Raw genomic sequence first — 26368 nt, forward strand, 5'->3', positions numbered from 1 at the left:
GTTTATAGTGGGGTTACAAACGAGAGGGAGAAAGATGGGGTGTACAAGAGATTCGGTTGGCTCCGATCAGAAGGGCTGAGAGTGACAGGAACTTTGCTACGAGCTAGGTATTCGAGCATGTGCTTGAGGGTTTGTGAACTTTCGATCTAGTGAGTCTGAACTTGAAGAAGTCGACCTCTCTTTGTTGGAGGAAGCACATCCCCTTTTATAGATAAAGGGAATGGTCTTACAGGTGAGAGGGGAAGAGTATGGATGTTTCTAAGCCTTGTTACCCACGCTGATGAAGATTGGATAATGGTAGGCGCCCCCAACACTGTTGATGTCGCTGTAGAATGTCAGATGCGCACGGGAGGTCGTGCTATCTTCTTCAGGAAGGATGGACGCCGGTACCTACAAATACTAGTTGATGCCTAGTGGCATGTGAGGAGCCATGCTATGTTCACCTGGTACGGAAAATCCTGGTGCCCATACCGCGATCGATGTCCAGAGACACGCGGGGGGCTTACCGTATGGGTGTTTTAGCGGCCCCTACAATACTGTAAGGGAGATATCGGCGCCTACAATACTGTTTGTGTCAGAGTGGCTGCAGAGTACTGTTTTGTGCAGGGGATGGTCCCTGGTACAGTGGTTTTAACTTGTGAGCCTTGTCTTGCCTTTCTCCGCATGTCTTCTGGTGCCTACCGAACTGGGTGCCCCCGGTCGGATGACTCCAGTCGGCTCTGAGTGCGCCGGTCGGAGAAGAGCGGTGAGCAGGGTTCCCATGAGCCCCGGTCGTGGGGTCGGAGTCACGGGGTCGGAGTAGGAAGCAGCGTTTTGGGCCAGGCCTTCTGATCGGAGAGACCTCTCGGAGGCGGCTGGTGCTCGAGGCGAGTGCTCCGGTCGGAGAGGTGGGCCGAAGAAGTTGACGAGCGAGCGCTTGTTCTTTTGGGCAGACCTTCCGATCGGCGACCGGACTGCCCTTCCGTCCCGTTGTGTTTTAGACTCTTGGGCCGGCCCATGAACTATATGTTGTTTTCCCGGGCCGAGCCCGGGCGTGGAAGCTGGTCCCCGAGGGACCCCGGGTTTATGAACCCGACACGATCAAAGTTTGAAAGTTTGACTTAAAACAACTTTACGAGTAAGGGCACTCGTAATAGTTAGAGTCAGTTGCTAGCTCTAAGCCAACTTCTCCAATAGTACTAACTTTTAGCACATAACTTTTAACATGTATAGGCCAACATGACACTCTCACATAATCTTAAAATATGTGCAAGAGCTTAGCTCTTAATCAAGAGCTAGCTTTTCTCTTCCTTCTATTAAAATACGGAGTATGAGGACAATGCTTTTGTCTTACTAACTGTCACATCGATTATTTGGACATTAATTAGAAGTATTAAACAAAGACTAATTATATAGGTTGAGACTAATTTATGAGACAAATTTATTAAACATAATTAGTCCATGATTTGACAACGTAGTGATACGGTAAACATGTATTAATGATGAATTAATTAGGATTAATAAATTCATCTCGCAAATTAATCTCTATTTGTATAATTAATTTTATAATTTGGTCATATTTAATCATCGTATTTAGAATATCCAAACATCCGACAATAGGACCAAAGAGAATGGGCAGCTGCACTAACATAGAAGACTAAGGACCCGATGAGTCTTCGATTTTTTTTATTCCTCGACTCTTTTAAGAGGGTGTTTGGTTGTCCCTCTTAAATTTTAGTCGCTGTTTCATCGGATATTTGGACACATACATGAAGTATTAAATATAGATTAATTACGAAACTAATTGCATAGTTTGCGGCTAATTTGCGAGACGAATCTTTTAAGCCTAATTAGTCTATGATTTGATAATGTTTGCTACAGTAAACATATGTTAATGATGGATTAATTAGGCTTAAGAAATTCGTTTCGTGGAGCTACGACAGATTATATAATTTATTTTTTATTAATATCAGAATACTCCATACAACATCCTCCCGATACACGTCCTAAATTTTTTTTTTTATGGCTGAATCCGTGTATGAATAAACGCAACCGCTCACGCCACCGCACACACGCGTATACTCACACACACCGATGAATCCCCGCCTTGACGACGGCGGTTGTTGCGGTCCGGGTACCACCAATCAATCGAACAAACACCGCATGTTTCCCACGTGGCCGCCACTCGGTTCACCGAAAGCCAAGCAAGCGGACAGTCGGCCACGGACCAAACCGGCGAGGAAAGGATGGGAATTGGGGAAGGGGAACGACAGAGAACACACCAGAAGTCCAGAACCGAGGATCCCAACCGCCGAGGCCGAGCGAGCGAGCCAGACCGATACCATGCGGCTGCCGCACGCGGCCGACCTCCGCGCCTTCCTCGCGGCTGCCGCCGTCGCGCATCTCTCCTCCTCCAGGGCCTCCCGCACCTCCCCGTGCGCGCGCCCGCCACCTCCGGGGTTCCGCGCGTTCGCCTCCTCCCGCACCTCGCCGCCGCCCTCCTCGCCCTCGCAAACGGGAGCAGTCGCCTCCGCCTCCGCCGCCGCCGCCGCCGCAGCAGCAGCAGCAGCTTGCGAGCATGTGGCGGAGAAGCCCGCTATATGCACGGCCGACGAGCTGCACTACGCGCCCGTGCCGGGCACCGAGTGGCGGCTCGCGCTCTGGCGGTACCGTCCGCCGCCTGAGGTGATGAGTCAATAGAGATAGCTGCTTCTGTGCGAGTGTGATTGGTGGTGCTTCGTTGGGTTTTTCTGGTTGCTGATTGTGTTGGTTTGGTTTGCACAGGCGCCGAAGAGGAACCACCCGCTGATGCTGCTGTCTGGAGTGGCCACGAACGCCATTGGGTTCGACCTGTCCCCTGGGGTGAGTGAGCTTGTCCATAATGGAGCTATTGGTGTGGTGTGTGGATAAACTACCGTGCAAAGAGTGCATACTTGTTTTCTGTGAACAAAATTTGTCATGAATTAGGAGTCGCTATGAATCAAGACATTGCTCATAGAGAAACTGGCTTTGTTTAATGCTTCCAAATGCAGACTCTGCTGGTGTTTCCAAAAAATAGTAGGGAAAATCAAATAAGGAACAGGTGGAGCTTCTTAGTTCTGAATTCAGAAGTAGCTTAGTTCTGAGCAACAAAATGCTAATGAAAATACATTGATAGCACGTGCTGGGGCATAGAGCAGATCAATCAACAAGATAGTGACACAACTTCAAAATGACAAAAGTTCATATGTACTCCTTCCGTTCCAAATTATAGTTCACTTTGGCTTTGTCCTATGTTAAACTTCTCTAATTTTGACGAAGTTACTAGAAAATATATCAACTTCTACAAGGTCAAGTAGATGCTCTATCAGAACATATATTTCATGAAGAGTCTAATAAAACTAATTTGCGGTTTTATATGTTGGTAATTTTTTTTCTATAAACTCGGTCAAAATTAAAGAAGTTTGACTTAGGACAAAACAAAAGTGAATTATAATTTGGAACGGAGGGGTAGCTAGTATGGAATGTAGTGAGAATAAGAAATATGCAGCACACTGAACTTTACCAGAAAACAATGAACATTTTCTTGTGTAACTGATAGTAGTTTTTGTCTTTGGATGCTATTGGCAAAACTTTTCCCTTGTGAAGTATCAACTTGCCAGCTATATAGCAGTGATGAAAATCAACCTTGTACGACAACATGCTAGTTAGTTTTCTTTTGTGTACTATCTTAGTTTTGCCCATGTATGTTGTTATTGCTCTTCTACTTCTACAACAGGAAACGAATTATAATAATCTTAATTTTTCTACTATGAAACAACAATGATATTCTTTTTATGATTTTCTTTGTTCAGGTTTTGTGTGCTCTCTGGTTACATGTTACACTCAATAACAAAAAAATATGAATTACTCCCTCCGTTCCAAATTATAGGTTGTTTTTATTGGCTTTCTTAGAAGCCGAGTAAATCTCCTTTACAAAAAAAAAAATTATAGGTTGTTTTGGCTTTTCTAGACATAGCATATTATCAAGCTATGCACCTAGAGAACCAAAACGACCTATAATTTGGGATAGAGGGAGTAACCGTTTTCTTTGTATTGTTGTAATTGTTCTTGGTTATAGTTTTTTTTTTTCCGTAATGGCTTCCCTTTGACCCCTGATTTTAATTGATACATATGAAATGCTGTCAGGCTTCATTTGCTCGTCATATGTCCATGCAAGGATTTGATACATGGATTGTTGAAGTGCGTGGTGCAGGCCTGAGCATGCGTGGATCAGAACTAGCTGCAGCTAACACCGAGTCTGACATCACCCCTGATCCTAGTTTGGATGAAAGTTCTACAGCAAAAGCAAGTGGTGTTGTTCCTGCTGAGAATATGTCCACTTCTCAACCTCTTATTTCTGAAGTTCCAGTAATAGCAGATAAGAACATGGTAGGAACAAGTATATCAGAAGAACCACAGCTGGTGACAAAGTTGTCAAATGCTTTGGCACAATTGGGTGAAACATTCTCAGGTTATGTAAAAGATAACCAGCTGAAAAACATAGCTGACAGTTTTTTTGATCGAGTGTCAGAACTTGCTCCCGATGCCTCCTTAGCTAGCCTTGAGGAGGTTTCAGAAAGGATTTTAGGTTTGTTGGAATTGCCACAGACATCAGTGATATCTGATCAAATTAGCAATTTAAGTCAGCGCCTTGTGAAGATTCTGGGGGAGGGCCAACAAAGTGTTTCCCCTAAGCTGTTTGGCTGGCAAGAACGCCTCTCTGCAACCATAGAAGACCTACAGAAACAATTGGAGCTTATTATAAGCTATGATTGGGACTTTGACCATTATCTGGAGGAGGATGTACCTGCTGCGGTTTGTAGACATTCTTCATGTATACTAGTCAGATGGTACCTTGGAAACCCGTTTAAGAAGCGTGCAATGTTTTTTGTTTGTTCAGATGGATTACATAAGAAAACAGAGTGTACCGAAGGATGGGAAATTGCTTGCTATTGGTCATTCCATGGGAGGAATCTTATTGTATGCGATGGTTTCAAAGTGTGGTATGTTTTGTTGACATGTCTCCTTTTCTCCTCTTACATATCTAGCAGTGCTGGCAAAGTTTTTTCATTTAATTGAAAAGAAGGTATGTCGTCAACTAGTAAGGCTGTAGTGTAACAAATCAAACATTACCTTACCATTGGTAGCTGTGGATATTATCCATAAATGACTGCAAATTTTATTCATCTTGATACCGAGATCTGGAACCTCTAAAAACTTTCCCTGGTGTCATCATGTTTGACCATTGTGTAATGCATACAAATATTAAGTACAAAGCCAAAGTCATTGCGATTATCCTGCCTGGCATGCTATTTTCACTTCTCCTAGGATAACAATGGTTCTACTGCAATTATCTCTACCACGTGACATCCTGATCTATCAAAATGGCTTCTGCACAACCCCACAGCCCATCGCGAATGCAACAAAAGCAGTAAAGCACCATTCGTGCTAAATCTTTGTCCAATTTTTTTCTCCTGATGCTGTTTCCTTGTAATATTAATATCATGTTACTGGAGTTATTAAAATGATGAATTATCATCATTCCTTTCCTTTCTTGTCCGCCTTTCCCAGTTCATTAGTTACCTCTGCTCCTCGACATCCAGGGATTAGCAATGTTAATTCGTTAATGTTGACTCTCAAAAATCTTAGAATGTCCTCTCCCTGTCCCTCATAGTGTACAGAACTTGCTCCCTCCTAGATTAATGCCATATGTAAAATGAGCACTGGTTTTGTAATTTCCTCCTTCAAAACCATAGCAGAGAACTATTTGTTGGTAGGTTTGGTAATTTCCTTCTCCGAAACCATAGCAGAGAAATATTTGTTGGTACATCTTTGAAAGTGGCTGAGGCATTACTGATAGCTTACTGGATGTTTGCATACTGCCTCTTAAATTCGTCGGGAATCATCCTTGTTTAAATAGCTTCTGCTTGAATTCTCATGGGCTTTTAATTCCTTTTTTTTTAACATAATGGCAGGAGCTCTGCCCTTCAATTAAGATAGGGAAAATAGGTTTATGTACAGAGCAAAAAGGGGGCATGACCCCCAAAAAGATTACAGAATTTGTGTCATGATATTGCCCCCTCCCCAAGCTAAAGCCCTCTTTCTTTGCTCGATATCCTCTTTTACCCTTAAAGCCACCTGCATTGCCGACTCGTGAGTGTTGTTAAAAATTCTCCTGTTTCTTTCCTTCCATATGTTCCACAACGTGTAGATCACCATTCCGTTGAAGCGCCTTTTTTCTTCTTTCACTATCTTGGCTGCTGCCCCTTCCCACCATGACTTCAGATGATGTGGGTCTTGAGTTGGGTGGATCAACTGTACATCAAAGTGCTCCCATGAAAGAATCCGACTCCACACCGCCTTGGCGAAAGGGCAAAGGAGTGATAGATGAAGGCATGTTTCCAAAGGTCCGTTACATAGGGCGCATTGATCATGATGAGGCCAGCCCCTCTTCTGTAGATTATCCGCCGTTAGGATTTTTTCTCGCACCAGACCCAAGCAAACACTTTACCTTTGTTCTCCGCATGTGCGGTCCATATGAGGTCATTACGGAATTCGCTATAGGAACCTTTGAACTGGATCCTATACGCTGAACGGGTGGAGTAAGAGGCATCAACAATCCATCTCCAAACTATGGAGTCGCGAACTCCGGGCGTCAGCTGGATGTTTTGGAGCCTTATCCAAAGGGAGACAAACTCCTCAACTTGGACGGTGGTGGTGATTCTGCCTCCTAGGGATCGGATCCAACTGTTGTTTCGAAGTTCCTGGTGGACCGATTTGTTTTTCCTTCTAATCAGCTCAAACAAATGTGGTGCTAAATATTTAGGGACCTCGCCCTCCAGCCAGCTGTTGTGCCAGAAGCGTGCCTTTGCGCCATCACCGACCATGATCTTGGTTGATAGGTTGAAGAGCAGCCGATCGGTCTCGTTGCAAGGTAGGTCCACGCCCGCCCAAGGTTTCGATTCCTCCACCCAATCTTGCCAGAGCCATCGTAAGCGAAGAGCTCTCCCAAATTTTTCTAAATCCGGTATCCCAAGCCGCCAAGGTCTTTAGGTCTTGTTACTGTTGGCTATTGGTCCCTCGGCTGCACTGCACAGGTAAGCAGTAGGCTTACCAGCACACTCACTCACTATGTCTAGAGGTAGAAGAACATATTGAGAACAGCTCACACACACAGCACAAGCCCAGCGCTGGCCGAAAGCTCTGCTTCTGGAAGTGTGGCAAACTGAACTGCTCTTTTGCATTGCCTTAGGTGTGATATATATACAAGTGCTAGTACCTTTACCAGGTACATAGTTGTTGGTGAGTACACCAACTACTCCTAGTACTAGCAGGACAAAGCTCAGATCAGCCCACCGCCAAGACATGGCTAATGTAATAGCTACCAACTAATGTACTAGAGGTGGCCTATTGCTATACTGCTACAGCAGTAGAGACTGAACAGTCGAGCTGATCAAATGCCAACTCTGCTGCAGCAAGAGAGAGATTAGCAGCAGATTATGTCTTAAAATTCTTCCCCTAATCCTGCTACTAACCCGATGCCTTGACATCATCCATGCCAATCATTTTTCTCAGCTCCACGAACCGCAGGCGCCCGAGTGACTTGGTGAGGATGTCAGTGAGCTGTCTGTCGGTCTCGACGAACTCGATGACGATCTGTCCTCCATCGATGCAGTCCCGAAGGAAGTAGAACTTGATGTCAATGTGCTTGCTCCATCCGTGGAGGACAGGGTTCTTGGCGAGGGCGATGGCGGGCTGGTTGTCCACCATCAGAGCTGGCAGGTGAGCTTCCTTGCCGGTCAGCTCGCCCAGCAGCTGGCGTAGCCAGACAGCCTGGCACGCCGCCGTGGCTGCTGCGACGTACTCTGCCTCGCACGTCGACGGCGCCATGATCTTTTGCTTCAGCGACTACCAAGCAATGGGGGCCGCTCCAAGGAAGACGAGCACGCCGGAGGTGCTCCGTCGATGTCGCCCGCCATGTCTGCGTCGTTGAAAACAGTGAGCTCCGGCTCACCTTCCTTTGCCTTGGGGGTGCCTCACTGAAGACCGTGAGCCGCAACCCACCCTTGCCGCCACTCTTGGGGAAGATGATCGCTTGATCGAGCGTCCCCTTGACGTAGCGCAGCAGCCTCTTCACCGCCGTCCAGTGATCCTCGCGCGGGTCCTCCATGAAGCGACTGACATACCCGACCGTGAACGTGATGTCCGGCTGAGTATGGGTGAGGTAGCGCAGCCCGCTGACGATGCTTCGGTAGCGCGTCGCGTCCATCTTCGCCGCCATGCTGTGCCTGGACAGCTTCAGCCGCTCCTCCATTGGAGTTGCGCACGGCTTGCACTCCGTCATGCCGCTGCGCTCCAGCAGCTTCTCCACATAGGCGCGCTGGCCCAGGGAGATGTGCTCCTTCCCCTGCCTCCCCTCAATGCCGAGGTAGTAGGAGAGCGCGCCGAGATCGCTCATTTTGAAACAAGCAGCCATCTCGCGCTTGAAGCCGTCGATGTCCTCCTCCCGCGCTCCAGTGACGATCAAGTCATCCACATACACGCCGACGACGAGCTCCTTCTTCTCCCGTCGCCGCGTGTACAGCGCGTGCTCTATGGTGCAGCGAGTGAACCCAAGCTCGCCCAAGGTAGCGTCGAGCTTGGCGTTCCACGCACGAGGGGCCTGCCGCAGCCCGTAGAGCGCCTTGCGCAGCTTAAGCACCTTGTGCTCAGCGCCCTTGACGGCGAAGCCCGGAGCTTGCTTGACGAAGACCGTCTCCACGAGCTCGCCGTTGAGGAACGCAGACTTGACGTCGAGGTGGTGGACGCGCCAATCCTTCGCTGCTGCCATGGCCAACAGCAAGCGAACGGATTCCATTCGCGCCAACGGAGCAAAGACTTCCTCGAAGTCGATTCCCTCACGCTGCACGAAGCCGCGGGCGACGAGCCGAGCCTTGTACTTGATAATGGCGCCGCGCTCGTCCCGCTTCACCTTATAGACCCACTTCAACCCGATCGGCTTGCAGCTCATCGGTGGATCCACCAGCTCCCATGTCTCATTGTCCTCGATGGCCTTCATCTCTTCCAACATCGCTCGACGCCAATTGTCGTTGCGTTCAGCCACTGCAAACGTCGGTGGCTCCTCTGCACTAACAAGGAGCAGCTGGGTCGTCGAGAAAACAACTGGCCAACCTCCTCGCCGTCGTGGAAAGCGTCCACGTACTCGTCGATGTCGGTGGGTGGAGAGGTGAACTCGATCGGTGGTCCCATTCCGTCCCGGCGGGCGACGCGGCGAACCAGCGTGCTGGTCAGCGGCCGTACACGGAGTAGGCAGCATAGTGACCACGCGTCCGTCACTGTTGGTGATGTGAGTTCCCTGGAGTGACATGTCGCGGGCACGGGTCCTGTTGAGATGTGCTCGCTCCTTGCACGATGCCAGAAGTTTGACCTTGGGTTGTACTTTCTGACCGTAGTGGTTGGCGGTGGTACGGGCTTCTGTCAAGAGCCGCGCCTCAGAGGTCGGGCGAGACGGAGCCCCTGACCCAGAGGTCGGGCGAGGCGGAGCCCGCGCACCTGGGGGTCGGTTGGAGTTGTAGTAACGCTCTTGACTGCTCGGATGAATCAATGTTGATGACCATTAGCTCCTCTTCAGTTACCCTAGTATTGATCCCCGACAGTAGCTCCCGAGCCTGCGGAGGAGTAGGATACTCTTTCGGAGGCTTTTTCGAACTGGAGGACTCTGAGGGCCTTGGCCTTCTTTTGTCGCCCACGGCGTGTCCTGGGGACGGCGATTTCCTTTTGTCGTGATCGGACCCCTCGGGGGTATAACCGTGAGATTTGGTGGGTCGGAAAAGGTCTTTCCTGATTCCGACCCCTATGCGAGTCTGTTGTTCTGCGACCGCACGTTCGGTCTCCTTGCGAGTCCAACTTTCCTCGCGCCCCCGCCCGTAGCATGGGTCCGGTCGAGGGTCGGCTCGTTTTTGTGATCGTCTTCCCTCAAGCGTTTTTTTCGATAAAAACGGAGGGGCTGAGTCGTGCCATGATTTTCCTCTATGGACGAATCATGGTGTCCGGTGAGCTGTTAACGGGATAGTCCGAGCGGGGCCTCGGCATTTTGTTGGGGTCCGGCTGATGACCGGCTCCAAATTCTCAGCGGTCAATCCATATAGTTCTCGGCTCCATTCGACCGGTCCCGAGGGCTCTCTGCCTTTCTTCGAGGAAAAACCATGGATCGTATTCGGCCGAGACTCGAACGTGGGCCGGGATGCCCGCGGCGCTCGTGCGCCCGGGTACTTGCCGCTAGCGGGCCTATCCCTTTCCACTCCTCACTCTAAAGGTGCCCGGAGCGGTTGTCGAACCCGTCGGTGGGCCAACATTCGAACTCCTGGGCCTAGACGGGTCGTAGGAGCGTTTTCAGCTTCGTATCTCTCTTACCTGTGACGGGTCGTGGCTCGTTCGGGGAGGCGAAACGTCCGACGTGTTTTCCAAGGGGACGGCCATAGGTTGCGTGCGCACACCCCACGACGAGACGTGGTGACAGGTCGTGGCAGGCGCGGATATCTAGGCGGGTGGTTGGTTTTCTCGCACCCATCGCCCCTATAAAGCCAAAGGGTTAGCCCTCCGTGTTTTATACGCACGCCTGCATCCTTACCTCCGCAACCACGCCGCCGCCGCCAACGCTTAGGTTTCCTGCCTCCGATACCACTTGTTGGTCCCTCGGCTGCTCTGCACAGGTAAGCAGTAAGCTTACCAGCACACCCACTCACTATGGCTAGAGATAGAAGAAGATATTGAGAACAGCTCACACACACAGCACAAGCCTAGCGCTGGCCGAAAGCTCTGCTTCTGGATGTGGCAAACTGAACTGCTCTTTTGCATTGCCTTAGGTGTGATATATATACATGTGCTAGTACCTCTACCAGGTATATAGTTGTTGGTGAGTATACCAACTACCTACTCTTAAGGTACACCAACTACTCCTAGTACTAGCAGTACAAAGCTTAGATCAGCCCAATACCAAGACATGGCTGATGTAATAGCTACTAACTAATGTACTAGAGGTGGTCTATTGTCATACTGCTATATCAGTAGAGACTGGACAACCGAGCTGACCAAATGCCAACTCTGCTGCAGCAAGAGAGAGAGAGATCAGCAGCAGATTATGTCTTACATTGGCCAGTTCACGAGACAGTGGCCGCCATGTGCATTTTCTTCACCTTTCCATAGGAATGATCTCCTGATTTTGTCGATTTTCTTCCTAGCCCAAGCTGCAAGGGGGAACACTGTCAGGTGGTAGGTCAGCATGGATGAGAGGACCGAGGAGACTAGAGTGTGGCGACCTTCTCTATTCAGCCATCTCCCTTTCCACCCAGGCTGTCTTTGGCCAATGCGCTCAATAAGCGGTTGCACATGAATTTTTCGAAGTTTTCGGAAGTGCAGCTGCAACCCTATAATACCGGCAAGGGAAGTCACCTCTGATTCCCGCAAAAGAAGACAGGATGTGTTCCAAATCCAGTTCGTCACACCTAATCGGGTGAATTGAGCTTTTCTGCAAATTTATGTGTAGGCCTGAGAAATTCCGACCGTTTTGATAGCTTCCAGATCATCCTTTATGGGGTTGATGAAAATGGTAGCGTCATCTGCATACATGGAGATCCTCCACCTTGCTGCAGCCGAAGGCAAGGGAGAGAGGATTCCTTGTTGTGTGGCTAACTCCAGTAGCCGTTGCATGGGCGATAGGGGGTTGCCTTGGCGAACCCCTCTACCGTGGCTGAACTTAGGTCCTTGTTGGTCATTTAGCAACACCGTCGAAGTGGCCGTACGGAAAAGGATGGATACCCATTCGCGCCAACGAGACCCGAAGCCCAGGGCCTGCAGTAGCTCCAGTTGATTGTGTCAAAAGCTTTATGGATGTCTAGCTTCATGAAGAGGGACGGGGTTTTTTGTTTGTGCAATTTTTGTACTGTGGTCTGGACATATAAGAAGTTGTCATGGATGCTTCTCTTTTTTATGAACGCGCTCTGACAATTGGATACCAGCGAGTTGAGTAGAGGGGCAAGCCTGTTGGCCAGGAGCTTTGAGAAGATCTTTGCAAAGCTGTGGATAAGACTGATGGGTCTATAATCTGTGATCCACAGTGCGTCTTCTTTTTTGGGGAGTAGGACAATGTTCGCTGAGTTCATGTGTTCGAAGCCCTGGGAGTTCAGTTGGATCCTGTCTCTGTTATTTTCAATAAAAATTGCATAGCATAACAATACCATTTGAATCAAAGGACCATGTCATCACTCTCTGATCTAGAGCCAGTAGTTACCTTGAGCGCAATATGTGTCAATTTAAATAGTAATCTATCATATTCCCATATGAAATGTAACTAGCTCTGTGCAGAGACCAAATGACATCTCTTATCATTGATAGCACTCCATCAGTTATGTTTTCTTTTTTCGTGGTTCCATCTCCATTGCTCTTTACATCAGATGTCAGTGCGATTGGTAGCTCTTCTCTTTTTTATATTTGTTCTGCTCAGTTTGTTTGTACATCAGATTGTTTAAAATTTTGTTACCAATATATGGAACTAATTCATCTGGTTCTGCTTCATAAGGATCCGAAGGGGCTGAGCCAGAGCTGGCAGCAATTGTTACTTTGGCTTCATCAGTTGACTACACAACATCCAATTCCTCACTCAAGTTGTTATTGCCGTTTGTAAGTTAACCACCATCAAACATCTTTGGCAAGCTCTCTCCCTCAACACCCCCCCCCCCCCCCCCCCCCCCCCCCCACCCCCACCCCCCGCGCAAAGGCATACGTGTAACCTAATCTTCATTATATTCTCTATTAGGCAGATCCAGCTGAGATGTTGCGTGTTCCTGCTATCCCACTAGGAGCATTACTGTCTACTACCTATCCTATATCATCTCGTGCACCATATATTCTGTCACTGCTTCGCTCTCAAATTTCGGCCAAGGAAATGATGGACCCTGAACTGCTTTCAAAGCTTATCTTGAATAACTTTTGTAAGTAAAGGCGTATCTTGCTGTTTGTTATTGAAACTGTCAAGTGCTTGTTTGTATTTAAGGTACTAGTCAGATGATATTTAACTGAAATATAGCCTTGAATTGTTTCGCATGAAGGTTTTCTGACTCATTTGTTATATCCATGGAACAAATGAACATACAAGTGTCATAGCAGTATTACTAATATCATTTTTGCTAAGAACTTGCATAGGTAATGGCGGTTAGATCTCCTGCCGGTTCAAGAGAAAGTAAATCTGCATAGGCTAGCAATATAAGCCATGTGGCTCTTTTTAGTAATATCAGAGTATCATGCGGAAATGATTTTTTTTAGCATAATTTGGCAGGTGTTCTGCCGTTTCATTTCAGTTAGAAGCAAAGGTTCAAAGGTTACAAAACACACACACTATACAGAGATCATGCGAAATTGTTCATTGTATTTTGTATGCATCTCCTATACAATTTGGTTTGTTGTAAGTAGTTCCTAGATATAGAGGTTAGGTGCTATTTTTATGTTTGTGCTTATGCTTTAGTTCTGAACTATTTATGAACATTTGAAGGAATATCTAATCTTGTGCTGTAATAGTAAATTTCACTGTTGCCACCTAAAATGGTAATTTTCAAAACAGACACCTGGTTCAGTTATGCTGTTATGCTGACCTTTGTCATCTATGTTCTTAAGAATTTCCTGTCACAACTTTGTGTGTGTGTGTGTGTGTGGTGGTTGGGGGGTGGGGGTCATGGCATACAGGCACAGTACCAGCAAAGGTTTTGTTACAGCTTACGACCGCATTCCGTGATGGCGGGCTGCGCAACAGGACTGGTACCTTTTTCTTCAAAGAGCACCTGAACAAAATCAAGGTCCCGGTGCTTGCCCTTGCTGGAGACGAGGATCTGATTTGTCCGCCAGAAGCTGTTTACGGTTTGGCAAAGCTCCATTTCTCCTTTGTTGTTTTGCAATAAGGAATCCTCCTTTTTATAGTACTAAAAACATTAAGTCCTTGTTTGGATGCACTATCCACCTTAATTCTTGTGTGTTGGAGTGGATTAGGGTGGAACTTAGTTTAATTTCCACCCCAATCCACTTCAACACACATGGATTGTGGTAGATACAAGTGCATTCAAACAAGCCCTAAAGCGTGAGTGATAGTTTTCAACCAAAAGAATATGCAGCTTTGTTCTAGCGCCTGATCTAGTGCAATGATCATGGTCATTAGAATTCATTGCCTAATTGGGCTTAGCCTACAAGCTGACAGCCTAGGACTAAGGCGCTACAGTGTTAGCTCATAGCACAGTTTCAAGAACCACAATGGGTGGTGGGTTTAGCCAAATGCCTGATGCTCATAGATTCTATCCTTACTTGATATTCTCTCTGAATCCCTTTAGAGAAACAACTCTTAATTTTTGTTTGTGTGTGCAGAAACTGTGAAGCTAATTCCTCAGCATTTGGTTACATACAAGGTTTTTGGAGAACCCGAAGGCCCTCACTATGCACATTATGACTTAGTTGGAGGGAGAAAGGTATGTCGACAATAAGTGGTTAATCAGAGCTAGGAGTCTACCTTTGGTTTCTTGTACTCTTCACATTATGGTATCTATACTATGCGCAGGCTGTCCATGAAGTATACCCATGTATAATAGAGTTCCTCTCTCAACATGACGAAGGGTCTTCATGAGTTTTTGCCATTCATATCTATAATTACAATGTTCAAGACCACGTCGAAGTACATAGTAAATCGCCAGACTGGAACTAAAGGTGGGATTTCTTTTTTCCCATTTGCACCGGATTTGGTTACCTTGGTTTCTGCCATTAGATGGCTGTTTTAACTCACAGATTGTCATTCTTAGTCCCATAGGCCATAGCGGTAGAAGCACTGGGGAGACGAACCTTGCTGGTTGCTGGCACCTCGGTGACACCTTGAGAACCGATGCATGTATGTAGTTGAATTCGAGGTTGCAAATGTAGTTTCAAGTTTTCAACAACCTTTGAAGGGCTCGTGTGAGTGGTGTGGTCATATGCACGTTTCAGCCGGTGGACAGTAAAAGGATTCAATGGAAGGACCCTCTGAACTGTATGAGATGAATTCAGTGTAGCTGCAATTGCACGATGCCTCTCACCGGCAAACAGTTGTAGACAACGGCTCGTGTCTATGACTCTGTTAGTTCCACAACAAAAAGAGAGCACAATGTAGGTCCCAGCTGCCCAAACAGAGGCCGGGTTCGCAGCATGCGGAGCTCGCCCGGATGCTGCCGCGGCCGAGCTCGCTGCTGCAGCCTCCTTGACCTAGCTCGCACGCGTGCAGTTGTTGCCCTGGCCGAGCTCCTCTGCACGCCGCAGCCGGCGAGACCGCCGCCGCCGACCTCGCCAGGCGCGCCGCTCCCAGCCCTCGCAGGTGTAGCGACGTCTCTCTCTGGAGTCGCTATAGATAGGCACAGGCTTGTCGGCCCATCCCAGTTGTAGCGACGAGGCTTTAGGTTGGCAGGGACAAGGCCTGTTCTGAACTTTCGATAGAACACTTTAGGGCTCGTTTGGCACGGCTCCTCTCGAGGGGCTCCTCCGGAGGAGCCGGAGCTGTTTTGAAGGAGCCATAAATTGTGGCTCCTCCAAAACGGCTCCGGCTTCTCTGTTTTTTACTGAAAAACGGCTCCTCTAAGAAAACGTTTAGCAGGGCTCCTCTGGAGGAACCGGAGCCGGAGCCAAAGAGTGAGCCTTACCAAACAAGCCCTTAGTATACTTTGTATAGTTCAATGAATTAATGATCTTTTGTAAAATTGGCTAAATTAGACATCATTTTAAACCACCTGTTTAGAACCTCAAGAGCTAAAACCATGGATTCCAAACAGAGCCTAGATACACTATGAAAGCAAAGGCTCGTCCTAGCTGTTACTGCAAAACCTTTTCCAATCACCCTAGATAAGAGGGTATCAGGATCCGTAGTTTGATGGAACATGACCAAAACATGCCATTTCCTTTCTGCAAGATGCAACGAATGGATTGTGTTTATACAATAATAATATATATATAACGGGCTGTACAGGACAACAGAATTTGCCGATTCCACTCAGATCTACCAACAGCGTGCCTGGAGTTTGGATTTCAATTCTTGCTAACGGCAGTCTTGCAAACTGGGCAAGTGTTCTTCTGAGAGAGCCACTGCTTGATGCAGTACACATGGTAGCTATGGCCACAGTCTAGCCTTCCCATCTCTTCATTTGCTTCAAATTCTTCCTGCAAAGTACAGTATAAATCAGACTAGTTTTAAGATTGAACCACTGGGCGCTAGCATAGAGAAGATCCATGGAATCAAGTTTAGAGAAATGGAGGTATGGGCATACTTGGCAAATACTGCATTTCCTTTCCATTTCTGTTGCGAACCGGAAAGAACTGAAGGATGGGTGCTTGACCTTCCTAAGGTTGCGAGTAATCTCGTCCTCACGTAACCCTGTGTTGACGTATCCAATTTTGTCTCCAAGCTCGAGCAACTCCTGCAAAGCAAAGTGTCTGATCATCGACTGATGGCAGTGGTCACACATAGATACAACATAAGGGTGTGCATGCCTCGTATGTCATGTTATCAACGTCAAGGCGCCAATCCTGGTAGCGATCGTACATGTTCATTCCTCCCAGTAACACTCTTGTCTGAAACATCATTATCTGCAAATACAAGGAAAAACGAGGAATAAGAAACAGCTGGGGTTGACAGCTGGATGTGATGTCTAAGGAGCAGATTACATCATTATTATCTACTTTAGCTAGTAAACATTGTAGAAAGAGTGACCATGCATTATACTCTTCACTGCAACCAAAGATGACTTTCATTTGTATAAAGTGCAGAGTGAAGTTCAAAAGTGGCATAAACCAGCCAACTGAACATATGCATGAAATTTTAATGGCTGGATAGAAAATTTCATATCTATGCTTTCAATTCAAGTTAGTCTGTAAGATTATATCTTAGTAGGTTCCTATAGCTAGAAATATATAGGAAATGGTAATATGTAGTAACATATTTCACATGATGTGCTTGCCAGAAAACTGCAACTATTGCAACCTTTATTTGTCAATGTCAAGGGTACTATGTCCACTCTACAATATGCTCTCATGGTCAATCAAAGGCAGAGACAGTAGGAAATATGGCTCCACAGAACATTGTTTTGGAAAAAAGACTACAAGATCCATCAAAGAACACAAAAGGGCTAGTGTGCAAAAGCGACTGTAGAACAATTCACTTTCAGCTATCTACTCTATAATAGGCATCTGTTAATCAGGTTAGGAAATGACACTTAAGTAGATTAACAGTGTGTTCCAATATCTGTTAATTGGCGCCTGTACAGACCGACAATGCTTGTGGATCTTGGTATTGGATGATTTAGGTAGGGGCCATCACTAGGCAGGTGTCCACATAGAACGAATGACTACAACTCCAGATCTGATCATGACTGAAGCAACAGGCAAATGATAAAAAGCATGAAGGGTCGGTCCTCCTAAGCAGACAGAAAATAATAGTTCAGTCCAGCAAGGCAGGCTTGGTTAACTGCTAGCACCACCCATCAGCCATTGAAACCAGCATGCCTGTTCCTTCCTTGAACATACTGTACGATCCACCAGAACAGTATGCCAAAAGAGAATCGAGCCATATTATTGGCCGTAATTGTCAGGTGTTCCACCACTACTGCCCCCATTCTCCAAGAGCACACTAAAGAATAAGTGACCATTTTGCCCAGCTCAGCATAGAGAATCCAGTATTCATACTTGTCATTGGCGTTGGAAGGTACAGGATCAAACCTCACTATAGTTGCAAGGTCTCTTTCAATGGCCACATTTCTCTTGGTTTCATTCCTTCATCAACTGCAGTTATCCTTAAGACTAAAATCAGCAGGACCTCGACCTGACATCAACTGGTCCCGAGGACATGAACAATGCCAAACATTTCTAAAAGTCATTAAAAAGTAATGACTTCAACATCGACCTATGTCAAACTATCTCAAGTTTGACCAAATTTCTATAATAAAAAGTAAAAACGACAAACAATTATAAAATCAAATAGTAAGTACCATTAGATTTATCATGGCATACTTTTCTAAAAATTTGGTCAAAATTTTAAAATAGTTGGACTAAGAACAAAACTAGAGTTGCATTCTTTTTTGGGACAAAGGTAGTAAGCGGCTAATCTATCTGGCTATAAAAACTTCTCTATGTGTAATCAAATTCTGCTGCTACGCACCTCCATTGTTAACACCCTAATATAGATGCTCATGACAATACCAATGCCCACGGGTCACGGCTGCAACCACCGGCAATCATTGTGCCTGTTAAGGCACCGGTTGAGTCTATAGCCTAGGAAACTGTATCAAGAAACCATGCTTTACAATGCAACTTTTCTCTTTTGGTGTCTATCCAATCATTCACGTCTCCCCCATTCGGATCCTCTGCTCCCACTCTTCTTCCCCCCTCGCAGCACCAATACTCGCAATCCTTGTCCTTGCCGGTCGCAGCGAGCTGGTGCAGGGCGACCGGCCGGCCAGCGGGTCCTCGTCCTTGCCGGTCCGGTAGCAAGAAGTCCTTGCCCAAAACTTCTCTCTCCAAGAGATGATGCTTTTTTCAGCATAGATCTTCCAAATTAGCTTTAAAAAATGGTCCCAAATGTCATGGGGAAGCCCAAAAACAAGATCCAGAAATTAGATCCCAACTCCACTAGATTTCAGCAAATAAAACAAATCAAAGCTACTAAATATGGAGGCAAATCTGAGCCGCTACAGGCCAAAATTTCTACCTAGTTTGCATCCTCCTCACGCCCGTCCTGTGCTCCTTCACACAACTGCACACCAGGCAGACCCGCGCACCCCGCCCTTGCCGGACTCCACGCCGTCGCATGCGAGCTGCCCCGCTGTGCTCATGCTCGTGCACCACGCATCGTCCCGTTTGCCTCCGCTTGCTTGCTAGCGCCCCCAGCACGGTCATCGCGCAGCTAGCCGGGGCCAACATGGCCGTGCGGCGAGGCCAGGCGCGGCGGGCAAGGTCGGGCCGCGGCGAGCGCACAACAGCTAGCCGGGGCGAGCGCGGGCAGGGCGGCCGCACGGGATCTGCACCGCGAGACCGGCGGCCTCGTTCTGTGCGTAGACTAGGTTTCTAAATAAGACTCCCCGTTCGCTTGATCGTATCAGCCATGCTTATCAGCCATGACATAGTGTTTTTTTCTCACAACAAAACAACATCAGCCGGCTTATAAGCCACAGAAACGATCAAGCGAACAGGGTTGCCTTCCACGTCATCAAAATGCAGATGTGGCAGTACAATAAATAGGGATAGAAACTATCGTAGAGTGTGCATTGGGAGTGCCCATAACAATCTCTAGGAACGACGCCATCTCACGTCGCGTTTAGCGCAAGAAAGGAGCAAGTCAACCACTTCCAACTCCCCACCCAGCCGCCCAGAGGGCGTTACCAAACCGCGTACCAGTCAGTTACCACGCACGCATCACACGCAGAAACATGTCAGAAATCAGATGATCACGCGCTTAACGACCCTGCCCTACGCACTAACCCCTGGAGTCGGCAGGGTATGGAATGGATGCGGTTGATGTGTGTAAGCAAGCGCGCGACGGCAAGAGGCAGAGAGCAAGCGTCTGTATGCGTGCAATGCAATGGTGTGCCGTACCTCTTCCTCGAGGCCTCCGGGGGAGTGGCGGTACCCGCGCATCCGGCGGAGGCGGCCGGAGGGGATGAGATCGGCGCCGAAGAAGGGGCCGTCGAGATGCGGCGGCGGCGAGTCCATGAAGGACGAGGATATCTGCTCCTGCACGGACGCCCTCCGGGACAGGCACGGCCGCTGTTCAGGTGAGAGCTCATCAATACAGCAGAACATGGCAAAGATTCCACTTGCGTACATTACAGAATTAAAACAAAAGAATTCACGAGTCCAGAGAACAAAGAACAACCGCCAATCGCATTGACCTTTTTTAAAGGTATTGACGACCGCCCGTAATAACAGTTGTCAAGATTAAATAGGGGATTAATGGCATTAATTAAATTTCGAAGGGGACCAGAAATGCTGTGAACCTGACAGAAAGCACGCAACGATCCCAGAAGGGGAAAAAAAGGAAATGTTTGAAACAAAGAACGGCCCCCAGCCACAGTGAACGAAGGAACCCTTTCGAAACGAACGAAATCTGAGGAAAAAATTGTAAAAATAACACTCGAGAGATGGACTCCGACGACACTCGGGTGGATGGGATCCATCTGTCGATACTAATAAAGAGCATTAAATATAGATTAATTATAAAACCAATTATATATATTGAGGCTAATTTACGGGACGAATTTTTAAACCTAATTAATCCATCCTTACGCTGTCAAATCATAGACTAATCAGGTTTAAAAGATTCGTCTCATAGATTAATACCCAGGTACGTAATTAGTTTCGTAATTAATCTATATTTAATACTCATGTCAAATCTTCGATGTGACATGAAATTTAGACACCCTTTTAATGTAAGTCCCATTTTTTCAAATCGCCCGATCTGAGCAGGAACAGATCGAAGCAAGCAAGTGGCAGCAGAAGCGAGGAAGCCGTGAACACACCTCTCTGTCTCTGTGGGACCTCTCCCCGTCGGCGCCGCGGCCGCCCCTCCCCACCATCTGGTGGCGCGCCACCACGCAGTCCACCGAGGACGCCTCCGCGGCGAAGGGTATCCCGGGCGCGCACCACACGTCGGCGCCGATCCCCCCGGTGACGAAGCCTCCGCCTCCGCCTCCGCCTCCTCCCCCGCCCCCACCGCCGCCCCGCTCCTTCCTCCTGTCCTTGCCGCCCCTCCGCCGCCGCCGCCCGCCGTGCCAGTCCGCCGACGACCGCACGGCCGCCTCCGCGGCCGCCCCGGCCCCGGGCGCGTAGGCCTGCGACGCCGACGACGACGTGCAGCCCAGGCCGCGCAGCGCCGCCGAGGCGAACCCCTTCCGCCTCCCCTCCTCCGGCGCCAGCGGCGCTGGTGGCGGGGGCGGAGGCGAGGACGAGGAGGCCTCGCCGCGGGGGTGCAGGAGGAGGCGCCGGATCCCCCGCCGGCGCTCCGCCGTGGGCGAGCGGTCCCCCGGCATGGCGCGCAGGGGAAGCGTGGCTAGGGTAGGCTAGGCCTCGGCTTCCCTTCCCTGGCTTCCTCGTCTCGTCTCGTCGGGCCCGGAGGGGGTGAGGGGGCGGCAGTAATGGTGGCAACGTGCGGAAGCGACGGCCGGAGGGCTCGGCTCACTGCGTCTGCGTCTGCGGCGTAGTAGCGTGGGGTGGAAAGACCAGACACCAGAGTCCAGAGGAGAAGTAGGGGTGGGGGTGGGCGGGTGGGCCTGGGGAGTCGGAGCACGAGGCAGGCAACGCGACGCGATGGATGAGAGGTGGTAAATTCTTGTCCCGGATTTGGTGCGGCGCTGGATTTGAGGCGATGGGCAGATGTTCTTGACTTCAGGGCAACTCCGGGCGGATGTTCTTGACTACAGGGCAACTCCAACCAAACTACCCGTCGTCGTCTTAGGCGTTATCCAGTTGGAGAGCGTAAAGTTTCGTCGTATAATGATGTCGTATGTTGTTTTTGATACTAATAAAAAATAAATTATACAATCCGTTAGTAAACCGCGAGACGAATTTATTAAGCTTAATTAATCCGTTATTAGCACATGTGTGTACTGTAGCACTTTTATTGTCAAATCGTGGCATAATTAGACTTAAAAGATTTGTCTCCCAAAGTAGTCGCAATCTGTGCAATTAATTATTTTTAATCTATATTTAATACTTCATACATGTGTCCAAACATTCAATGAGGTAGGGTATAAACTTTTAGGGAACAAACTAAACGAGGCCTTATTTTGAGACCTCAGACATGTCAAAAACCTCTCCAACGAAGCCCTTATCCAAGCCCCGATAGGCGAGGGACTCTCATTTCTCTCTCCGGAACATCAGATGTAGGAGTCCCTCATCCTCCTCCCTCATCCTAGTTTCTCTCTTCCCATAAAGGTGACAAATAGGACCGATAAATAGGATCCATGACAATACAGTGTAAAGTAGGAAAAATTAGGAGATCAGTTGAAGTGTGCAGATGAGTAGAGGATGAAATATGAATGAGGAACTTTCCCCTAAGAAGGGAAAATTGGCTGGCGGACACCCACAGTGGTGGCCGTTTGCTGGCGGACACCTAAAGTGGAGCTGTATGCTAGAAGACACTCTGGTTTGTTGTAATTATGCCAGAGGACACCGCGGGCCGGTTTCCCCAGGTTGAGGAGAGAGAAATTTTCAGTTTGGACATCCAGTGCCCCTAAGCGTCCACGGGTCACCGGGTCAGGGCTGACTAGGGCACTGTGAGCTCGTGGACCTATACACCGATCTGTGGACTTGCCCCTTCAGTATCAGTGGTCTTTGTGAACCTTATCTACAGAAGAGGAGGGACAGGGAGTGGAGCCTATGACAGGCGGGCCCCGCGCCCAGGCGTGGCCTGCCCCTATTGGGCCGAGTGATGTGGCCGAGCGCTGCCTTGCGCTGGTCGTCCTCATCCGCTGCCAAGCCGTGAGGTCAGAAAGGAGAGGAAGGGAGAGAGAGAAAGAAGAGAGACCGGTCAGCGGAGGGCACAGGGGACGGCGACGGAGGAGAGAGAGAGCGGAGGAAGATAGCGAGGGAGGAGAGGGAGGGACGCGCCGACTGTGGGGAGGTTGGCTCCGGCGGCGTGGGTTGAAAGTGGAGCCGAGAGGGAGATGAGAGAGAGACGGAGAGGGCTCACGGCGTTGGGCAAGACGGAGGATGGAGAGGAGTCAGAGCAGGGCTGCCGAGGGCGGCTCCGGCGCAGGCTCGGGCTGCCGCGGCGCGGGTGGCGTCTGTGCTCCGGCGGTGAGCGGCGGACCGGCTTCGGTCTCCTCATCCCCGTGCGGAATAGAGGAAGGCAGGAGAGCGACGGAGAAGGAACGAGTTGCGACGATGCTCGGCCTCGTCCACCTTCCTATCCATCTGGTTCCCCGCTTCCTCCATAGCGTCCACGGCGAGCTCGCCGAAGATCTGGACCGTTGATCTTGACATGGCGGGCGGAGGTTTGCTGCCTGCCCTTCGTTTCCGCTGGGAAGGAGCAGAGCCGGCGGCGACCGTGGCGCTTGCCGAAAATGGCTCTCCGGTGGCCGACGGCCTCCGGCGAGATGCCAAGGTGGGCGAGGGTCTACGAGGATGCCGTTGCGATCACGATGGTGGAGTTTTCATCGGCGTTGGTGGACTAGAGGTGGTGGACACTGGTAAGGGGCAGCAGCGCACCTCGCCGAGGTCGGAGAGGCGGTGCTATGGGCATGGATCGACGAGTAGGAGTTGTGGGCGGGTTCGTCATGCTCTTGCGAGCTTGTAGAGCCCAAGAGGAGCAGTGTAGATGGCTGGATTGAGGAGATCGGAAGCTCGGGGCGGGATCAGCCATGGCGGCGGCGGCGGCCATTAGAGGTGCTAGAGTGAGGGAGAGAGCTTGGAGAGGGTTGGGGCGGGTGTGGCGTGCAGTTGCGGTGCCGATTCCCTGCTTTTATAGGGCAGAGAGGGAACGGAGAGGGGTCGGGTCACGGAGAGCTCGAGCATGCTGGTCATGGCGACTGTGACTCCGTGCGCGCGTGGGAGAGCGATTCGCGGTGGGGATTCGGCAAGGACGAAGCGGGGGCCTAGTCCGTGCGGCTGCAGTGGACGCGGGAGGAGCACAGACGGGGCTCTGTCCGCGGCTTGCTCGGTCGCCCGGTCAGGGCGGAGAGGAGTGGAGGAGAAGGAAGAGCCGGAGGTGGGGGATGATGGGTGGGCTCCACCCGTCAGCGAGGAAAGGGTGAGGGCCCGCCTGGCAAAGGGACTGAGGGAGAGAAGGGCACAGACGGTTAACCAGACCAGGCTCGGGTCGGTTATTAGCTGGTCCAACCAGACCCAAATGTGGTTCAGGGGCACCGGATGTCCAAACTGAAAATTTCTCTCTCCTCAACCGGGGGAAACCAGCCCGTGGTGTCCTCTGGCATAATTACACCAAACCAGAGTGTCTTCTAGCATACAGCTCCACTTTGGATGTCCGCCAGCAAACGACCACCACTGTGGGTGTCCGCCAGCTAATTTCCCCTAAGAAGAAATAGAGAGGCAAAATTTGAGGGTTTGGTTGGAGTTGCCCTTATGATGACCTCTCCGAGCCTAAAAACGGTCAGGTATAAAATGCTTTAAAAATGGAGTGGCCGAAATGTGTGTGCGGACTGCGGAGAACAAGCCCTAGTAGGAGTACGGTACGTACTGTGCATGCTACGGAGTGGTATAGTAGTATCTCTGTATGTAGTCGCAGGAGTACATATACAATCCTTTAAACGTGAGTGCAACTGCTTGTGAAGCCATGCGAGCAGTCGGATTGGGCGCTGCAGTCGTCACACAATGTGACGGTCACGGTACTACGAGATGAGGCGATGAACAGGTCCACCACAAGGATGTGTGGAGCTCAAGGACCATGTGTGCCATTCATGGTTCCGTGTATGGTTGGTGAATCTGAATGGCACTATGGGAGGCAGGGGCACATCAGCTTATTCCGAGGAGGGGCGAGGCGAGGGCCAGTCCACCATGTGGATTGTGGAACAGCCATCGATGACGCTTGTGCGAGCTCGCTCGGGTGGGTCCATCCTTGTCCCGGTTCGTTTTAAACAGTCACTGACGCACTGTGCTGTCAACACACTGGCACGGGGGGCATAACCATCACAAGAAACAAGAGGAGGCAATCACAATCAGAGCAAGCCCAGCTGGTAGTAGTCGTAAGTGTCAACACGGGCGGTGGCACGGTGGCAGCATGCATGCCGCTCCGCACAATCGTCGTCCGCCTTGGATCCTGCGATGCTGCCAGTTTGCTCATTTGCTGTGCCTGTGCGTAGTGGGAAGGAGATGCATGCAGCATTAACATAAGTAAAATAAACTACTCTAGTCAGTCAAAGGGAACAAATGCTCCGCTGGCAAGTCCTCAAGTTGCTCCTCCTTTTTTCGTCCCCGTCTGGCCGTCTCCTCCTTTATTTTTCTTATGCAATTATATCATGCGTGCAGAGACAAGACGAGGTCCCCGTTAAACAGGAGAATCTGTACGTTTCCTACTCGAACGAAACGAATCTCCGGGCTGCAAATCTGACGAGTCACCCTTCACCCGCCGCAAAGTCCACCCCGTCCGAACCGTCTGACGTCGCAAGTGGATGCCTCTCAAAGTCTCCAGGCCACTATCTGAAAATTCTTGATGAAAATGGCTCCGAATTAACGCGCGTGATTTCGCGATCGAGAGCAGTTTTTGTACCACCAGTATCATCCCCTGATCTCCTCCGCTGTTACTGGAGCAGGGGGTACGCTACGCTACTACGCGTGCCTGCCGAGTGGCCACTTGCCGGCTTGCGCTTGTCCTCTTTGGTTTTGGCCCCCCTCTTGGCTCTTGCTATGGTTTGCTGCCTGGTGAAGCAGAAAGCCAGCAAGCGTCATGTTAATCTATCTATCACGCCATGGGCCATGGCCATGCTCATCAGATCAGGAGACATGAGACGACGAAATTCCAACGGCGGAGCGCCCTTCTCCAGGTGAAATATTCTTTGCTTTTGCTGTTGCCGGTGGAGGCGCACGCTACAGACGAGACGAGAGAGTCCGCGGGCGCTTTTGGCAGGCACCCATGCCAGTGCCATGCAGTGTGCAGCGCGAGAGAGATGCCCAACCGGCCAGCCAGCCCCATTGCATGCAGGAGCAGAGGATGCAGCTGCGCTGTGGACCTGTGGTGGTGGGCCTGTGGGTCGTGGAGAGAGAGGCCAGGAAGGAGAGAGAGTGAGGTAAAGTATCATTCCTGCAATGCAATCCTGCTCGTGTCGTCACAGCATTTCCTTCTTTATTCCCTGGCTTTGGATGCTTATCGGTGCCCATGGCGTAGTAGTGTTTACAGACACTCCTGCGGCGTCAGCACAGAGCTTCTCTCATCCCTGCTGACTCTGCTGTGTTTTCATACCTAAAGAAAACCAGCCATTGCTGAACGCCTGAACCGTCCACTGACCAGCCAGCAGGAGCACCGTCGCTTTTAGAATGGACGACAAGACAAATCGAGCTTTCATCGCTTCATGTCCACGCCTGATGTGTTTTCTTACCCTGCTAATAATGAATGCGTCTCATTAGTGCGTGTACTTCTATCAAACAAAAAACATGACAGTGTCTCGCTTTTCAGCTACATCTTTTTTTTCTCCTATTATATACAGTACGTAGAAGAATATCTATACATCGCCCAACGACGACACGTCTTTGTGACAAAGCAAATACAAACAAGCAAGCTCGGAAGAGCACGTGTCCGAGACATAGCATATAAATGTAACTTTCATGTCGAATCTGGGACGGCACTAGTAGTGCACCGCTGAATAATATT

General features: G+C 49.4%; 2 protein-coding genes and 1 long non-coding RNA gene across 5 annotated transcripts; 1 reads left to right on the forward strand and 2 right to left on the reverse strand.

The window, feature by feature from the left end:
* Window positions 1-2209: 2209 nt before the first annotated feature.
* Window positions 2210-15066, forward strand: LOC136456406 (uncharacterized). 3 transcript variants are annotated; one of them, XM_066456259.1, is made up of 10 exons: window positions 2211-2664; window positions 2764-2841; window positions 4147-4815; window positions 4901-5003; window positions 12578-12678; window positions 12815-12989; window positions 13738-13908; window positions 14407-14507; window positions 14597-14742; window positions 14835-15066. In XM_066456259.1, the coding sequence occupies exons 1-9, from the start codon at window positions 2323-2325 to the stop codon at window positions 14660-14662; spliced, it is 1806 nt and encodes a 601-aa protein (XP_066312356.1). In that variant the 5' UTR covers window positions 2211-2322; the 3' UTR covers window positions 14663-14742; window positions 14835-15066. The 3 variants fall into 3 exon arrangements, with proteins under 3 accessions (XP_066312358.1, XP_066312356.1, XP_066312357.1); XM_066456260.1 differs by having other exon boundaries at window positions 14843-15066; XM_066456261.1 differs by lacking the exon at window positions 14835-15066 and having other exon boundaries at window positions 2210-2664; window positions 14448-14507; window positions 14597-14731.
* A 710-nt stretch (window positions 15067-15776) lies between these two features.
* Window positions 15777-21427, reverse strand: LOC136456407 (uncharacterized). Its single transcript, XM_066456262.1, has 5 exons — window positions 20565-21427; window positions 19642-19812; window positions 16546-16641; window positions 16323-16472; window positions 15777-16215 (listed from the first exon to the last, which is right to left on the reverse strand). Exons 1-5 carry the CDS (start codon window positions 21072-21074, stop codon window positions 16084-16086), a joined length of 1059 nt encoding a protein of 352 aa, XP_066312359.1. The 5' UTR covers window positions 21075-21427; the 3' UTR covers window positions 15777-16083.
* LOC136456408 (uncharacterized) lies at window positions 17006-19634 on the reverse strand. The gene is made up of 2 exons (XR_010759430.1): window positions 18758-19634; window positions 17006-18608 (listed from the first exon to the last, which is right to left on the reverse strand). It is a non-coding gene; the product is annotated as an uncharacterized lncRNA (long non-coding RNA).
* Window positions 21428-26368: the final 4941 nt, after the last annotated feature.

This window comes from Miscanthus floridulus, chromosome 6, assembly GCF_019320115.1.
Source record: "Miscanthus floridulus cultivar M001 chromosome 6, ASM1932011v1, whole genome shotgun sequence".
Lineage (NCBI taxonomy): Eukaryota > Viridiplantae > Streptophyta > Magnoliopsida > Poales > Poaceae > Miscanthus > Miscanthus floridulus.

Bases quoted from the DNA above. Each gene is read 5' to 3' on its own strand.
- LOC136456406 (XM_066456259.1), top strand. From the start codon at position 2,323: ATGCGGCTGCCGCACGCGGCCGACCTCCGCGCCTTCCTCGCGGCTGCC. The intron at 2,842-4,146 runs GTGAGTGAGCTT...AAATGCTGTCAG, and splicing joins GGTTCGACCTGTCCCCTGGG to GCTTCATTTGCTCGTCATAT. The intron at 13,909-14,406 runs GTTTGGCAAAGC...TTGTGTGTGCAG, and splicing joins TCCGCCAGAAGCTGTTTACG to AAACTGTGAAGCTAATTCCT.
- LOC136456407 (XM_066456262.1), bottom strand. From the start codon at position 21,074: ATGCCGGGGGACCGCTCGCCCACGGCGGAGCGCCGGCGGGGGATCCGG. The intron at 16,473-16,545 runs GCATGCACACCC...TTTGCTTTGCAG, and splicing joins TTGATAACATGACATACGAG to GAGTTGCTCGAGCTTGGAGA. The intron at 16,216-16,322 runs GTATGCCCATAC...TGTACTTTGCAG, and splicing joins GGAAATGCAGTATTTGCCAA to GAAGAATTTGAAGCAAATGA.